The sequence below is a fragment of the Myotis nattereri genome (genome assembly GCF_964212035.1).
Source record: "Myotis nattereri genome assembly, chromosome: 16".
NCBI lineage: Eukaryota > Metazoa > Chordata > Mammalia > Chiroptera > Vespertilionidae > Myotis > Myotis nattereri.
The window spans coordinates 42,462,295-42,481,239 of NC_138091.1; the positions used below are offsets into that span (position 1 = coordinate 42,462,295).

General features: G+C 42.5%; 1 protein-coding gene across 13 annotated transcripts in view; it reads right to left on the reverse strand.

Annotated features, from left to right (window-relative positions):
- The window catches only part of GPATCH8 (G-patch domain containing 8), a 77,143-nt gene extending 62,993 nt beyond the window's left edge, over window positions 1–14,150 (reverse strand). For 2 of the 13 annotated variants that reach the window (XM_081110840.1, XM_081110845.1), the window contains exon 1: window positions 13,889–13,997. Coding sequence is in view for 1 of the 13 variants with exons in the window: in XM_081110829.1 (XP_080966955.1) it covers window positions 13,889–13,933 (45 nt within the window). In the remaining 12 variants the exon portion in view is untranslated. Of the gene's footprint in view, window positions 1–13,888 lie in introns of all 13 variants that reach the window. The other 11 variants (XM_081110839.1, XM_081110846.1, XM_081110842.1 and 8 more) reach the window with 10 other exon arrangements.
- Between the last annotated feature and the right edge of the window lie 4,795 nt (window positions 14,151–18,945).

Here is an 18,945-nt window from a genome sequence, read left to right on the forward strand (position 1 = left end):
GTAAAACCCAGATAATTACACTATAGTTTTACTGCATAGGCTGTGAGGTTTAAAAAGGTACAAAGTAATGAATTATTTCATTTTAGTTTTGAATTATGTATTTTAAAAAACACTGTTGAGGCCAGTCAATAACCCGGAATAAATCCAGTCATGAAATTTAATTGTATGTAAATTGGTAGGAAAAATAATTGGCTAGCAATCTCAGCAAATAACTTAAGAACTTGAAAACATATTACATTGGAACCCTGGCCTGGTAACTCAGTTGGTTAGACCACTGTCCTGAAACGCCAAGGTTGCGGGTCTAATGCCCCACCAGGGTATATACAAGAAGCAACCAATGAATGCATAAATAAGTGAAATAACAAATTGATGTTTCTCCCCTCCAATCCTCTCTAAAATAAACAAACAAATAAATAAGCCAGCCAGCCAACCCTTGCCAATGTGGCTCAGATGGTTGGGCATCACCCCATGTATCAAAAAGTTGCTGATTCATCAAGGCACATGCCCAGGTTGCAGACTCCATCTCTGGTAGGGGGCGTGCAGGAGATTTCATCAATGTTTCTCTCTAAAAATCAATAAACTATTGTTTTAAAAAAAAGAAAATGAAAACATATTACATTGGATCATGGGTATGAGCATATCACACATATGTATGAAAATATATCTACTTGACATGGATAATTTGACTAGAAGAAAGGACTGGTTTCCAAAAGAGCACTAGATTTAAAAAATTAGTAATTTTTAAAAACACCACAGAGAAATCAACCTTTTTCAGAAATGCATGCAAGATAGAGCGAACAATTCTTGAAGCATTAAAAAAGGTAGGGAGACAACAGTTAAGAATTCCTCTGGGAACCATAGCAATGCATATTATTTCTTTTACCATTGGCTGACATGATAGATCTCTATGTAGAGGTTTAACAAACTTTGCATAGAAAAGCAAGTGTATGTACAATGTAACACACAAAAGGAAATTCACAACTAAAAGATGATTGTGCTAATCCTATCTAATCTAATAAAAGACAAACATGCAAATTGACCGTACCTTCACTGCGCCTTAAGCCACGCCCACCAGCCAGTCAGAGCAACTACATGCAAATTAACCCAACCAAGATGGCGGTCGGCAGCCACGGAGCTGGAGCGAGCAGGAGGCTTGGTTGCTACAGTGATGGAGGAAGCCAAGCTTCCCGCCTGCCACGGCTGGCTCTGAGTTCCACTCAAGGCAACAAAGTTTCAATTATAGAAGATAAATAAACCCCAGATACCTGCTTTCAGGCGGCTGTGGCCACAGAGCTGGAGCGAGCAGGAGGCTTGGTTGCCCCTGGCGATGGAGGAAGCCAAGCTTCCCGCCTGCCCTGGCCGGCTCTGAGCTCCACTCAAGGCTACAAAGTTTCAATTATAGAAGGTAAATAAATCTCAGAATAAAAAAAGAAAGAAAAAAAGGAGAGGCTGGGAGCTTCCATCGCCGGGGGGCTTGGCCAGCCTGAAAATGGCCCTCAGCCCCTCACCCAGGCTGGCCAGACACCGCAGTGGGGACCTCCCCACCTTAAAGGGGGTGTGGCCAGCCTGAAAACAGCCATCAGCCCCTCACCCAGGCTGGCCAGGCACCCAAGTGGGACCCCCACCCTGATCCAGGACACCCTTCAGGGCAAACCAGCCGGCTCCCACCCATGCGCCAGGCCTCTATCCTATATAATAAAAGGGTAATGACCCTAACAGCAGAACAACTCGGAATGACTGATCACTATGACACACACTGACCACCAGGGGGCAGACGCTCAATGCAGGAGCTGCCCCCTGGTGGTCAGTGCACTCCCACAGGGGGAGCTCTGCTCAGCTACAAGCCAGGCTGCCAGCTGCCAGTACAGTGGTGGTGGTGGGAGCCTCTCCCGCCTCTTCAGCAGCGCTAAGGATGTCCGACTGCAGCTTAGGCCTGCTCCCCGCTGGCAAGTGGATATCCCCCGAGGGCTCCTAGGCTGCCAGAGGGATGTCTGATTGCCATCTTAGGCCCAATCCCCCCGGGGAGCGGGCCTAAGCCAGCAGGTGGTCATCCCCCAAGGGGTCCCAGACTGCGAGAGGGCACAGGCTGGGCTGAGGGACCCCGTCCCCCCCGAGTGCACAAATTTTTGTGCACCAGGCCTCTAGTCCTATATAATAAAAGCCCAATGACCAAACAACAGAACGACCGATTAGTCGCTATGATGTCTACTGACCACCAGGGGGGCAGACATTCAACGCAGGAGCTCCCCCCTGGTGGTCAATGCACTACCACAGTGGGAGCGCCGCTCGGCTGACCAGGATGCGCAGCTGCTCCCACTGCAAACCCTGGGCCGACGGGCAGGAACCCAGGCTTCGATTATTGCCTTCTCACCCCAGGCTCCTCCTCCTCTGCTCCTTGTTGCCTCCTCCAGATGCCTGCAGGCTGTGTAACTCTGCAGCCGCCAGGCTCGCAGAGCTGACCCTGGAAGCTGGGAAGCAGGCTCGTGGCCGCTGTGGGACTGAGGCCTACTCCACCGCTCCTCAGTGCTATTGTCCCTGGGCCCGGCCCCAACCGAATCCCCTGAAGAGGTGAGTGCTCCGGCTCCACGGAAGATGCCAGACCAGGGAGCAGCCGCTCAGAGGGTGGGTCCACAGCCACTTGGCTGACCGGGATAAGTGGTGCTCCCACAGTGGGGCCAATCCCCACAGGCCACACCCCCCACCAGTGCACGAATCCCATGCACCAGGCCTCCAGTCCTATATAATAATAGAGAAACATGGTAATTAACCGTAACTTCACTACCCTTCCCATTGGCTAATCAGCGAGATATGCAAATTAACTGCCAACCAAGATGGTGGCCAGCAGCCAGGCAGCTGAAGCGAACAGGAGGCTTGCTTGCTCCAGTGAAGGAGGAAGCCAAGGTTCCCCGCCTGCCGCTGCCGGCCTCTGAGCTTGCACTCTAAGCAACTAGGTTGCAATTATAGAAGTTAAACAAAACCCAGAAACCTGCTTTCAGCCTTCAGAGCTGGAATGAGCAGGACCACAACAGTGTTACAATTATAGAACCCAAACAAACCCAGAGACCTGCTTTCAGCAGTCGAGCTGGAGCTGAGCCTGAGAGCTAAAGCCGGCTCTCAGCTCCAGTGACAGCCATAGAAGGTAAATAAATCCCAGAATAAAAAAAAAAGAAAAAAAAGGAGAGGTTGGGAGCTTCAGTCACCCGCCAGCCTGAAAACGGGCATCAGCCCCTCATTCAGGCTGGCCAGGCACCCAAGCGGGACCCCCCACCCTGAAAGGGGTGTGACCAGCTGCAAACAGCCATCATCCCCTCATCCAGGCTGGCCAGGCACCCAAGCAGGACCCCTTGATCCGGGACACCCTTCAGGGCAAACCAGCCGGTCCCCAACCATGCACCAGGCCTCTATCCTATATAGTAAAAGGGTAATATGAAAACTGACCCTAACAGCAGAAAGACTGGGAATGACTGGTCACTATGACACACACTGACCACCAGGGGGCAGACTCTCAATGCAGGAGAGTAGTCAGGTAGTCTGGTAGTCAGGTCGCTCTCACATGGGAGGAGCTCTGCTCAGCCATAAGCCAGGCTGATGGCTGCCAGTACAATGGTGGTGGTGGGAGCCTCTCCTGCCTCCTCAGCAGCGCTAAGGATGTCCGATTGCAATTTAGGCTTGCTCCCCGCTGGCAAGTAGACATCCCCCGAGGGCTGCCGGGCTGCCAGAGGGATGTCTGATTGCCATCTTAGGCCCAATCCCCCCGGGGAGCGGGCCTACGCCAGAAGGTAGTCATCCCCTGAGGGGTCCCAGACTGCGAGAGAGCACAGGCCGGGCTGAGGGACCCCCCCCTTCCTCCCCGAGTGCACAAATTTTTATGCACCGGGCCTCTAGTTATATATAATACATAATACAGTGAGACTGTAACTACTTATAACACAACCTCCATACCTGATATATCCCTCAATTGGTTTTATAGGATATCACAGAAATAATCCACAGCACAGCAGGAAGCTGAGTCTCCAGTCTGGACATTCTTCTCAGCCTCTACTAAGCCTACATATATACTTGCCTTTACTTAACCATTAACTCAAATATCTGAGCAACTTCCAGGTGCCAGACCCCAACTCAATGCTGGAAAAAATGAAAAACAACAACAACAAAAAAGCTTCTCATTCAAGAAGTTTCAAGTTCAGTGAGATGAGTTAAATTATAAGAAAGTATATAGTAGAAAAGTTAAAACATCACAGTGGTTAAAGGCTGAGACCAGTTCCAAACTACCTGAAAGCTATCTCTTCAACTAGCTATGTGAATGGGGATATGTTTTTTATTTGTAAAACGGGAACAATAGAACTTAACTTACTAGGGGGTTATATGAGAAAATACGTAACATAGTTCCTAATAGAGTAAGCACCCTGTATTGTTTACTAATGAAAGTGCTATTACTGAAATATGGCCAAAGTGTTGTGCAAGCACAGAAAATGAAACAACTAACTCTGCCTAGGAAAGATGTCAGTGATAACATCAAATTGAGTCTTGAAGAATGAATAGTAGAAATTCCAGACAGGTAGGAACATACGCAAAAACAAGAATAACGGAAAAGCCTAGCTGATCCAGATAACAGAAACTGTTGGATGGAAAGATGAGGGGAAAAGAGATATACCTATTACAAGAGATTCAGAATGCTTAAAAGTCTTATAAACCAAGTTAGTGAGTTTGGATCTTATTCTTGAAACAACCAGGAACCACAGGAAAAGTCACAGCTTATGAGAGATCAAAGTTCAAATCTGAGTTTACTAACTGTGTGGCCTCCATTTCTCTAAGCCTATTTTCTCATTTCTAAAATGACACCACCTGGTTTAGATGGTTACTTAGGTTAAATATATCCAAAATGCCATGGCACGGAGCCTAGCATGTAATATATACTCAACAAATAGTAGCTGATGTTCTCATCACTAGATATCACAGCAGTTAAAACTTTTGATTCTAAAAATAAACACCAAAAAAACAACAAAAAAAATTTTGATTCTAATAATGGTCAAGAATAAATTTATAGTACCCTAATTTGACAGTCTCTAGGAAGTACCATTCTCCTCTTCTGGCTACTTTGTACTGGAACAGATGAACAAAATTAACTGATTTAAACAATCAATTAAACTTATAACACTGAAATGTTTCTGGAAAAACTATATATTTAATGATAAGCATACCAACTATGTCCTACCAATTAGTTAACTGGTAGAAAATACTGCTATGTATTAAAGAGAAACAATGCTTTATATTCTGTAGACAATACCAGCACTCATCTCCTTGAAAAGAGGCTGAAGTATATACCAAATCAGAAAGGACACTACAAAAGAAATCAGAATATTAAAGTACAAAACCCAGCTCTATAGTAGGCAAAATAACTTATCTGGGCTGGAGTTACTTCTATTCCATTTATCTTACTGAGTTACTGGAAAAATTAGACAAGAATGTATATGAGGGCACTTAGTAAACCGTAACAGTATACAGCTATACAATACAGTGGAACCTCGTTTCTCGAACATCTCCCATCGCGAACAATTTACTTCTCAACCTGACAACCCTTCATGCTGTTACCTGTATGATGAGTCACGCATCTCTCAGGTGACAAAAGAGAGAATGCGCAAATATGAGTCAATTTACCACTGTTAAAATCTCAGGATATTGTGCTGTGTTGGTTTTTGTTTTTTTTTTGCTTTTGTTGCTGTTTATAATTATTGTAACATTTTCATTTTTGTTAAATTTTCATTTACATTTCATGTCCTTTTTGTTTTTAAAGTGTTCATTTAAAGATTAAACAGTACAATAGACGTGTACTGTACGTAAGAAAAGTTAAAATAGGGAATCATTTGGGGGTTTGGAATAATTCAATTTACATGATTTCTAATGAGAAAAAATGATTCGGTTTTGAACAGCCTTCCAGAACGAATTAGGTTTGAGAAACGAGGTTCCTCTGCATTACCATTCTAATATCCAGGTTAGATGATTTTACAATATCCTGGTGCCTCAGTTCCTTATTTTCCTTTCTTATAATGAAAAATCCTGTTGTCCATTCTAATGTAGCCATTTCACTCTCAATGTCATTACCAATATTCTCAACCTTTCCATAATCTCCATTTCAAACATTGTGTTCTCCTCTAATACAGTGGTTCTCAATCTTCTGGCCCTTTAAATACAGTTCCTCATGTTGTGACCCAACCATAAAATTATTTTTGTTGCTACTTCACAACTGTAATGTTGCTACTGTTATGAATCATAATGTAAATATCTGATATGCAGGATGGTCTTAGGCGACCCCTGTGAAAGGGTCGTTCGACCGCCAAAGGGGTCGCAACCCACAGGTTGAGAACCGCTGCTCTAATACCTCCACTCCAATTCTTAAACCCCATCAGAACCTACAATCCATTAATCCAACTTTTCACTCCGCCCCTACCCCTCAACACCAAAATCCTCACCTATCTCCCTGCCAAGCTTAAAATCAGACAGTTCATTATTATAATCACTAACTTGTATACACCCTCTTCCCTTGCCCTTACTCTGACTAATGGAAACTGGTTATCACAGCTTTAACTGTATGTATAGCAACATCTAACACAATTATACCTGAATTAATATTCCCTGAAGAAAAATTGCTTTGAAGTCTATCCCCATTTAAATAGCCTAATAGCTAGTACATTCCTGCTGAAAGCATTAAAATTAAACTTACTTTTGTAGCCCTAACTTTCACTTTTCCCCTATGTCCAATAGTTTATTCACTGTCCTAAAAAAACACACCAATTCTGCTTGTTCCACTTCTGTACTTTTGCCCTGGCTATTTTCTCCAACTGAATGCCTCCCGTTCTTTTCCTTTGCAAGGATACACTCCCATCATATTTCAAGACCAGCTTAAATGCTAATCTCTTCATAAAGGCATGCCCAATCATCCGACTTTAAGGGTTCTCTCCATTCCTTAGAGCAGGGGTCCTCAAACTACGGCCCGCGGGCCACATGCAAATACAAATATTGTATTTGTTCCCGTTTTGTTTTTTTACTTCAAAATAAGATATGTGCAGTGTGCATAGGAATTTGTTCATAGTTTTTTTTTTAAACTATAGTCCGGCCCTCCAACGGTCTGAGGGACAGTGAACTGGCCCCCTGTTTAAAAAGTTTGAGGACCCCTGCCTTAGAGTTCTGCATTACACTATTCATCTGATAATCATGTTGGTCTTAATAAACTAAGTATTATTGTTATTTTTGTTCTCTCTCCATTTATAACAAAAGCTCCTTGAAAAACACCATTTAATGAACTCCCCCAGACGTACACATACTTCTCTGTACAACTACTATTAAAATAGTTTTAACAATCTTTTCAAAAATTATTTTATATTCTAGAAAATAATCTCGAGGTAAATATATCCTTGGTATCTCTTGTGCAGATGATACCCTAATACTTTTAAGCCATCTAAATTTCCAACCACTTTCATTCTTTCTATTAAGATATCTCATATTACTCATAGCAACAAGGGAAATTACTGATAGTACAGCATATAATTCACAAGCATCAGCCTCAATTTCATCTCTAGTCAAGACCTAGAGTATGAAATTCATTTCTTGGTTTTTGATCAGTACTGCCTACAAAAAGGGTGAAAAATGAGGCTTCTGTTCCCTCATCAACTCTGGAAAAATAATGTTACGTGAGATATGAGTACTGGCTTTTCTAACAATCATTATTTAAAATGTCAGCCACAAACATGATCAATGACTTTTTTCTATTTCAACTTTTAAAACTTTTGTATTTCACTTCTATAAAGCACAGAGATAAACTGAAATTCTTTTAAAGCAATGCAATTGCCAAAAGCAAGGATGACAATAAATAATTGATACCTTGTGAGATGACATCAAATGTACTATTACAAAGATAGTTTCTGGTTGCTTGAGTGACACACAATGCAAGATTTATTTGACCTCAACATTGTCAATAAAAAAAAAAAAAAAAGAAGAAGAAGAAGAAGAAGAAAGAATTAAAGCAAATTAACAGGAAACTTGTGTTTTGGCCCTAATTGTAATTTCTTCCTATCTATAGCACTTACTAAAACACTATGTGCTATTAACCTATGTACAATGCCAAAGCAATTTTAACTACCTTTTCTTCAATACATTCCTAAATTAGGTATAAAATACTAAATGTATTTGTTAAATCCCAAGGAAATTATTTTGTATAAGCAAGATAATACAGTATTTTGTCTTTCAGCCTGAGCATATTTAAATTTTTGTATTGACTAATGCAATATGCATTAAGCATATCTGATTAGACTTCCTTAATTAAATGGACAATTCACTTTTTATAAATGGGAAAAACCATTACAACATCTTCTGGTATTCACTGCAATAGCAAATCAATGACTTCTTTCAGTATTTGTGGTGGTCATTTGTAATTCCTTTGGTAATTACCATGAGTCAGCTTTCACTTAATACTAAATGGCAATGCTAATGTGAAAAGAGAATTAATGCCAGACATACAAACAATCAAAAGTACCGAGTTGTTTCAGGGAAGGAATTTTAATAGAATTCAAGAACTGGATGTCTACCTCAAGCTGGAATCAATTTTCATTAATAAAATATTAGAAACTTATTAAATCACAAGAACAAAGATGAAACCTCTACATGGATTTCAAATCCATAATTCAAGATCTCATGAACTTCTGCTATTCCTTTTCAGAAAATGGTAATTTTGACCACCTCCAGAAAACTTTTTGTTTCATTTTATCATGTACCCAAATGGAGAGAAATTATATGGAAATTTATCTCAGCCATGAAGCAGCAAAATCAGAATAGTTAATTATATATGTGTTGTTTTTATAAATGTAAGTCACAAATTTTAGTTCTGGTTATATAACTTCTAAAGAGATAAGAAAATGTGATTTAAAAAAAGTATCACTGCAGTACTCTAATGAGAATTGTGTGACAAATATAGAATACAAGTAAAGAATACAACATGACAGCTATTTTTTCTATAATGTTGATGGCATTAGAACAGCCCCTATAATAATCAGCCTAATAGTAAGTGTATCTGTCTAGATCTGTTTCTTCCTGGTCTCTCATGCCTACCTTGAAAACAAGCAAGCACACCATCACATGAAGCCCCATAAGCACAGTTCTTGTCAATCCCATTCTCCCAACAGTACAACTTATATCTTTCTCTCTGATGTTATTCCTTGATATGTTCCATGTTTTTAAGTGCCTTCTATCTTAAATGTATATATCCTTTACCCTTCAAATCATCACCAGGGAGCCTTTCCTTATGCTGGTCACTATTGATCCCCTGAGAATATAATAACCAATAATTCTGAATTTGTTTATAATCATGCTGATTCATCATCAGTATTTTGAAATCTGTATGGCCTTTGTTCCAATTCTTTCCACCTACCATGCACAAGAAAGAGAATAGTTATGATTTTGCTTCAGTTTTAGTATCTCAAGCAAAGCTAACATTGATTTTCACTGCTAGTGGCATCTCTCTCTCTCAGATGATGGGAGAGAGACCCAGAAAACAGAGATTAAAGCACTTGCCCATGTATCATCTCTAGCATGCCTACATTAATCAGAGTGCCAACTCTATAGTACCACAAAGAAAATATTCTGATACACTTTTGTGACCTAAGTATTGTTAAACTGTAAACACCCTCATTTAATGGTCTCAAATAATTATCTAAAGGTCACATCCTGATATCATATATGAAACACAAGGAGGAATCCTATGAACTTTTACATAAAAGTAATACATGACTTATTGCTACTTATCACCATGATTACTTATACAGAGTATATAAAGTTCTTGGGTAATTTTTATAGTTTAATTATGACCTTTAAGATAATATGTATTTCTCTCATTACTTTACCACTCACTATTATCATAGCTCCTTTTCAGTAGAAATCTAGTGCAGCCCGGCCAGTGTTGTGCAGTGGTTGAACATCGACCCATGAACCAGGAGGTCAGGTCACAGTTGGATTCCTGGTCAGGGCACATGCCCCAGTTATGGGCTGGATCCCCAGTAGAGGGCGGGCAGGAGGCAGCAGATCAATGATTGTCTCATTATTGATGTTTCTAGGTATACAAATTGAAGAACAGTTCCTCACTAGTACTGAGCTGCATTACCATTAATAGCTGTGCAACCACTAAATGCTAAGCTATGTTTAACACGTTACTGCTGTAAGTCACTGTACAAATAAAACTTTCTTTAGTGAACCTATTAGTCAAAGTGTTGAATACATCTATATTCTAAGTTTTAGTATGTATTTTCCCTTAGTTTGCATACATTTCAATCTGTGAATAAATATGCCTTAATCTGATAAATGTAGGCAGTAGGCATGTCTCATTCAGAAACAGGACAGATTCTTAAAGTAGTTAAAACTCTTACAGCATTAAAAAAAATCAGCATAGATCATAAAGATTTCCAAAGATAAAATACCACTCAAAAAGGCTACACAAAAGAAAGTCTAAACTAAAACAACAGTTAATATATCCTCTATAACAGTGCAACAGAAGTCCCCCTAGAAGTCCTTGGGAAATCAACAGATCTGAACAAACTAGAACAGAGTAAAATTAATTGAATCACCTCTCTAAAAGCTCATTTGTTCTTTGTGACCTATAAATTTATCCTCCACAGTTGATGACTCAATTAGTTATATAAAACATATAATTGCCGAAACCGGTTTGGCTCAGTGGATAGAGCGTCGGCCTGCGGACTGAAGGGTCCCAGGTTTGATTCCGGTCAAGGGCATGTACCTTGGGTTGCTGGCATATCCCCAGTGGGAGATGTGCAGGAGGCAGCTGATCGATGTTTCTCTCATCATCGATGTTTCTAACTCTCTGTCTCTCTCCCTTCCTCTCTGTAAAAAATCAATAAAATATATTTAAAAAAAAAACAAAAAACAAAACATATAATTGGCAGTAGAGATAAGGGTCCCGAGCACAGGTTCAAGAGTTAAAAAGCCAGAGTCTAAATCCACAGTCTGCCAAACCAGCTGTGTACCAGTACTTGGCCAAAGTATTTAAAACTCTGCCTCACCTGCCTCATTTGAAAATGTAATAGTAGCTATCTCATAGGGTTATAGTGAAGATTGAGATAATACATGTAGTCTGTGGAGTAGTACCTGTTTATTATTATAAAGCTATCAAAGCCTTTTAAAACCACTATAATCTTATAAATCAATGTCACCCCAATAAATTTAATTTAGAAAACTTTTAACTGTATATCCCTAATAATAATTACTCTTTATATTCATAAGTACTTCAAGTGGCATACCACAGTTATGCTCCTCACTATACTTGACACACCTTTGAAACTTTAGGTGTTCACAAAATCTAATAGTGAGCCCACCTCGGACTCCATACTAAGTTCAAAAGACAACTTGATGTTGTCTTCAAAATTTGCACTTGATGGTAAATTGGCAAAGAAAATGATAGCCATCTAGAACTTACCAGAGAAGATGCACAGAAAAATTTTCCATTACTATAAGATCTGTTTAAAGCAACAGGATCTGTGTACTGTGTTTGGAAACCTACTTTGGATTTGTTTTCAAGTGTATTCAGTGGCTTCACCTTATTTATCACTTAAAATCTTAAAAGGAGGCCATATTTAATTTTGAATAACTTGACCTTCAAAATGTTTGGTATACTATATTATATGCAGGAGTGCCCTATTACATTTTCTCTCCAATAACTTTAATCAAAGGACATCATTAATGAAAATCTATCTATACTTTTCCCTTTAGTAAAAAATACTACTTTATTTTTAAATGAATGTTTTGGAATGTTAGCACAATAACTTACAAAATTTTTAACATCTTGTAATTGTCTAAAAGGTTTCATTCCCAATGCCCTATTTACCCACCCATAATACTAGGATATCTGACTTTAAAAAAAACCAACCCCTGCCCAGTGTTACTCAGTGGTTAGAGAGTCGGCCCCTGCAGCGAAGGGTCCCAGGTTTGAGTACCAGTCAAGGGCACACACTTAGGTTAGATACCTGCCCGGGTCAGGGGACACACAGGTGGGGGGGGTGACATTCGATGTGTCTCTCACTCCTTCCCCCTTCATCCCTCCCTTCCACTCTCTAAAAAGCAATGGAATAACTATCCTTGGGCGAGGATTAAAAAAAACCCCAACATTTTCCTGGCTGACTCAATACAGCACGAATTGGTTATTCCAATATACGAGAAAATATACTTAAAATACATGTAGTATCCTCAGCATCAAGAAAAAAAGAAAGTCATCTCACTTGAAAAGGTAGAGGCTTTCTCAATTTTTTTTCAGGTGACAGCATTCGTACTAGGCTATCCAGTTTTCAAAATCTTTCAAGGCCCTGGAAATCCTGTTTTTGTTTGTTTAAGTCTGCTGAAATTATGTGGTTGACAGCCATTTTCCCTCAAAGCTCAATTGTTCATGTTATCTATTTAAAATTTTATTAGGTCACCTTGAAATTTTCTCCTCTGAAAAGCACTTGAGGGTGTTCGGTATCGACATGTCCCTTTAAAAATTACCAATAAAGCCCACACATCTTGCAGCCTACTCCTGTGTCCCGGTGCTTGCTAAAGAACCGCCTTTCCCGGGGACCAAACGGCCCGCATTACACATCCTCAGACACGCTGAGCTCCTGTGCTGTGTGTGCTGCAGCGAGCGGTACAGCAGGCGCATGATCGCAGGCTTCCCGACAGCCCAGGTCCCTCACTGCTGCAAAACTTCTTAAGCGTCCAAGGCACTAAACTGTCCAGTGTTGGTTTAACCTGCTTACTTACCAACCCAATTACCTCAGGGAATCCAAACCCTTCAAACTGCCTTCTGAAACCTATCCGGAATATTCCCTGTATTACTTGGAGGAAGATTTGCAGCAGGAAAAGAACTTGAGAGGCTCATCCCGACTCAAATTGCTGTTGCCAGGATATGCGGTAGTAATGCAGTGGTCTCTTTGAGACTCTGAGGATGTATTTTATCCTAGAAATAGCCCATCTCTACTAAATCCCTTTTAACTGCCGAGATTTCTGTGGTAATGCTCACCAGGAAGGTATTTTAAACAGCCGAAAGATGAGTTATTCTAATCTGCCTTTATTTTTTTTTCTCAATAATGCCTGCCAGCACAAGGGCATTTTTCTATACGGTATTTGCAAATGAAAAGAAAAATCAAGCTTGGGCACTAGTTATCACACGCTTGCAAAGTCCATTATCATTCTGCTTCTTATGAATCTTCTTTCGAGGTAAAATTTGGGGCGAAACTCAAGTCCTATAACTTACTGTTTTTCAGGCCCAAATAACGGCCTAAGAATAATAAAACAGTTAGGCCCGGGAAATCTCAATTTTTGACTAAGAAGGCGTCTAACAACTAAAGCACCCTTTTGCGGGTGAGGAATCGGAAACACAATGAAAGTAATTTATTTATTAAAGAGGGGAGGTCCCCCTCCGTCCGCCCCTCCCCCCTCCCCCCCCCAAAAAAAGCCGTGCAAGCAAAACCCAGGGGTTCGGAAGCTCTGGTCTAGTAATATTCTCCCAAACCCTCCGACCCAACCCTCTTGTCCCCGGGGAGCCAGCCCTGTGCCTCGGCAGGCAGGGGAGACCCGGGGAAGCACGGACCCCGCCAGCGGTCAGGCCGGGCTTCCGAAGCCCAAATAGGCCGAAGCCGCAAACCCGGCGACCTGAGTCTAAGAGGCAGGAGAATTCGGGGTTAGATGCGGCCTCGACTCAAGCTTGGAGGCCCCCGGAGGAATCGGAGGCGGAGAAGAGCGAGCCGCCTGGCAAGCCGGAGCGGAACCTGGACGGAAAGAGAGCCAGGAGCGGAGGAGAAGAAGGTTTCAGCTCGGCCAGCGCCTCCCCCGGATCTTCGGCGACGCCCGTGTTTACCTGAAAGTCTCGGTCCTCGTTGAAGCGGGAGAAGCGGTCCGCCATCTTGCCGCCTTCACTGCTCTCAGAACGACGCTCTCCGGTTCGCTCCTTCTCTCCCGCGACACCCGCCCCCTCGCTCCCCTCCCCTGTTCCCCGCCTCCTCCCACGCCCACCCTGCGCGCGCCGGATAGGGAGGGAGGAAGCGAGAAGGTGGGTCCTAATCGGAGCCCCCGAGACGCATGCGCCTTTCAGCCCGAGAGGCGGAACTTTTCCCTTTCGTGGTCCGCTCAGCGCACCTCCCGGGGCGACCGCGGGTACAACGCGTGCGCACTCGCGCCGGGGAGGGCAAGTGCTTCCGGAGAGAAAGGTCATAGGGGGTGCGGTATGCACGCCTCCGGATGTTTTCCACCTGCTGATTTTCCTGTGTGTATCTTTCATTAACCTCCTGCTTCCCTGTGTTTGCAGAAGCTCCGCCTTTGCTTTCTTTCTTTAAAAAAAAAAATAAAATAAAATAAAATATATATCTATCTTATTGATTTTTTACAGAGAGGAAGGGAGAGGGATAGAGAGTTAGAAACATCGATCAGCTGCCTCCTGCACACTCCTCACTGGGGATGTGCCCCCAACCAAAGTACATGCCCTTGACCGGAATCGAACCTGGGACCCTTCAGTCCACAGGCTGACGCGCTGGCCACTGAGCCAAACCGGTTAGGGCCGCCTTTGCTTGCTTAGCAGCATAATATAGTGGCTGAAAGCGCGGATTTTAGAGCCAGACTTCTTAGTTTCAAATCCCAGTTCTCCTGAGGATTAAACTGTGAACGAAACAGGAACGATAACTTCTTTCATAGGGCTTACATTCCAGTGAGGACTATCAGATAAATAATACAATAATTACATAATTTCAGGTATTAACGAGTGCTACATGCAGTAAAACTAGGTACAGTGAGGAGCGGGACGACCTCTGAAACGACCTTTTTCCCTGAGGAACAGCAATGGGTCCACGCCTTAGGGCAGAGGAAACCAAAGACCCAATGACTGTTAAGAACTTGGCATTTTTCAAGCGATCATTTGAGTAGAGTTACTTCTTGAGTGACCAAAGTTGATCCAAATGAACTAAAGCTGTCTGGGCTTCAGTTTCCTTTTTATAAAGTAAGGAAATCGGATTTGGTAATCTCTACTGCCCATGCCCAGCACTAATTTTGTATGGGTTATGAATCAATTTTTCCTATTTTATGACCTTCCTGAGGACCCCACCCAGCCCTCTTGCTCTCTTAGCCAAAATACATAAAACACAGGATGGGTAGCAGGACTTCCCTGCTTTTGAAAAAAGTAGTTGAGAGAAATCACACAATGGAAAAATGGCCCTTACCCACCCTGAGAGAATCAAATGAAATGTAATTTTTTGGAGGAAGGGTGTGTATCTTCTTTTGTTACCCTCTGCCTCATCCTACCCCAGTCCAAGCAGAATACAGTTCTAAGTGGTGAAAAGAGCTCTCTACCTAGGAGAGGCAGAACACACAATTTATATATTGTAAAGAGACTTGAGGGTAAATGTGGCAGATTGATGAGGCATGACACAATTACCCATTTCCCTTTACCAACCCCACTAAAATGACAGTAAAGGATGAAAAGAGCATAAATTCACATAGACGGAGACCTGAAGAAGGGACAATAGCAGACAAGAGATGTCAACATTTTAGAAGCTGAAAAGCATAGGTAAATGGAAATGGCTTTAATAGAATAGAGAAAGCGGAAGTTCTGGAGTGGGGAAACCAGGAAACAAGTTGATTAATGCTGAGGAGTACTAGAAATGCTCAGGAATTGGAATCACCAGGTACCGTGAGGGTGTAGGTGGGACTGAAAACAGGATTGGTTACAAGGCAGTTTGGAGGGCAGTTAGAATCTAAATCCCTTGCCCAGCAAACTGGAGGGCTCTCCTTTGCTGGGAAAAGCTAACCCAGAGAGACTTTAACATATCTGGCACAGCTAAGGAAGGAGAGACCATGCTGAAAATGGGAAGATTCGGTAACAGCCAACATTATGGTCAGAGAGTGGTGTTTCTCCCAGCAAAAGGCCATAAAGTCCCTCTAAGGAAATTGGCTTACAGAGAAAAAACATGTACCAAAAAAATGGAGTGAGGGGTAGGGTCTCCTCAACATAAAGGTCATGTTCCTGCCCAAATAGTCCACAGAAGAGCCCATCATTCAAGTACCCCATTTACACAGAGCTTCCACTCAGTTGTTTGTTATGTAAGAATGGATAGCCAATCCCTGGCTGGTTTGGCTCAATGGATAGAGCATCGGCCTGCGGACTAAAGGGTCCCAGGTTCAATTCTGGTCAAGGTCATATGCCTAGGGTTGTGGGCTGGACCCCCACTAGGGGGTGTGCAGGAGGCAGTTGATCTATGATTCTCATTATTGATGTTTCTATCTCTCTCTCTCCCTTTCCCTTCCTCTCTGAAATCAATAAAAATATATTTAAAAATAAGAAATAAAAAGAATGGGTAGCCAAGGATTATCAGACATTTGAAGGAAACCTGTAACAAGAAAGATAAAGACACCCCCACCCCAAAAGCAAACAGGAAAAGGAATTCAGAGGAGTCAGAGATAATGGAAGCATAAAAAGAAACCACAAAAATATTATAATCAGCCCTGGCCAGTGTGGCTCAGTCAGTTGCATATCCTCCTGTGCACTTCAGTCCCATTCCCAGCCAGGGCACATGCCAATGCCTGGGTTGTGGGCTCAATCCCCAGGAGTGGGCATGCAGGAGACAACTGATAGATGTTTTGCTCTCACATGAATGTTTCTCTCTCTCTCTCTCTCAAAAAACACACACAAAAAAAACAATGAAAGATCTTTTTAAAAGAATTATAATCAGTATTCTCGAAACTATAAGATCACATCAGGGAACAAGGGATGCAAAAAAAGAATAAGTAACTTTGGGTCCCTGGCTGGTATGGCTCAGTTGGTTGGAGCATCATCCACTACACCAAAAGATTGCAGGTTTTATTCCTGGTCAGGGCACATACCCAGGCTGAGGATTCAATCCCTGGTGAGGGTGCATGCAGGAGGCAACTGATCAATGTTTCTCTCTCACCTCGCTGTTTCTCTCTCCTTCCTTCTCCCTTCCTCTCTCTCTCTCTCAAATAAAAAAAAAAAAATCCTTGGGTGAGGATTAAAAGGAGGGATAGAGCAAAAGAGAAAAAAAACTCATGGACACAGACAGCAGTGTGTTGATGGCCCAGAAATGGGGGGTGGGGGGTGGAGGAGGTTATAGGGGGGTAAATGGTGATGGACGGATGGAGACTTGACTTGGGGTGGTGAACACACAATACAGTGTACAGGTCATGTGTTGTAGAATTGTGCACCTAAAACCTGTATAATTCTGTTAACCAGTGTCACCCCAATAAATTCAATAAGAAGGAAAAAAAGTAAGTTTTGGAAGTTCAAATTTCTCAAGCAGAAATAAAAAATTCAATAGAAGAATAGAAATAAAGTTGTGGAAATCTCCCAGAAAACAGTAAGAAGGTGGACCACGTCACCTTTACTTTCTCTTTATTTCAATAGCTACTAAGTGCTCTGCTTCCATCTTGACCTCCTACACTCAGAAAGGAGCTACAGTGATCCTGTAAAAAGGTCAGTCAGATCATATCAGTCCCCTGCTCCAAACCTCAGTGGCTTTCCCTATCATTCACAGTGTAAAGGCCACCTACCTCCACCTCCCCTTTCAGACTTCATTTCCTCTCTGCATCCTGCTTCCCACCTCTTTGGACACACTGACCTCCAGGCTTTACCTTCATCCCATGGGCCTGTTCCTGCATCAGCCTGCTCCACTTACTGGCTTAGGTACTAGTATATGCTGTTCTTTCTGCCTATCATTCCCTAATTTTATTTTTTAATATGTTCTTATTGATTTTAGAGGGAGAGAAAGGAAGAAGGTTAGAGAGATAGAGAGAGAAATAAAGATAGACAGAGAGAGAGGAGAGAGAGAGAGAGAGAGAGAAAGAAACAGAGAGATAGAAACATCAATCAGTTGCCTCCTGCATGCTCCCTACTGAGCATCCAGCCTGCAACCCAGCATGTGCCGTCCTGGCCTGGAATCGAACCAGTGACCTCTTGGTTCATGGGTTGACATTCAATCACTGAGCCACACCAGCTGGGCTTTCCCTAATTTTATTTTTCTCCATAATACTTATTGCTTTCTAAAATGTAATTTAGACTCCATGAGAGCAGGGGTTTTTCTCAGTTTTGTTCCCTTTTAGATCCCCAGCACTTAGAATAATGAACGGCACATAGTGGTCACCAAATAAGGATAAGAGGGGAAATGGGAAATAACAGATAAGAGGGTTGATTCAATATCTGAATAATAGAATTTCCAGAACGAACAGGGGAAATGGAAGGAAGAGAATATTAAAGATATAACATATAGGGGGGTGGGAGTGGCAGGGAGGTCAATCGGGGAAAAGGAGACATATGTAATACTTTAAACAATTAAAAAATATATCTATATATAAAAGACTAATATGCTAAGTGTCTGACCATTCAACTGGTCGCTATGACATGCACTGACCATCAGGGGGCAGACGCTCAATGCAGGAGCTGTCGAACTGCAGTGACTTGGCAGTGGTGGTTCTCAGGTGATGCACCCCGAAACTAGAGAGGAAGGAGCCCCATTCCTTGCAGGGCCACACAATTCCACCTTTGGCCATGAGTTATGTTGTTGCTGGGGCATTGTCAGCCCGAATCTGGTTTACTGCACACTTGCATCCCACACCCTGTACAACAGCAACTTTTCAGAGTGCATTCTTGTACTCCGGGACCCTTTGGGGGATGTAGGAGAGCCAGTTTTGGCCCGATCCAGGCCAGGCCGAGGGACCCCACCTGCTGGAAGTGCCCCACTCACTCTGCAGATACCTTCTGAGCCACTGTGCCACCCCAGGTGAGGCCGGTCGGGGAGGGACAGGGGAGGTTGGCTCCAGGGCGTGTCTGGTCCATCTCGCCCAGTCCCACCCTGCTGGCCACCTTTTAATTAATTTTCTTTCAATGTGCAGGAATCTGTGTACCAGGTCACTAAT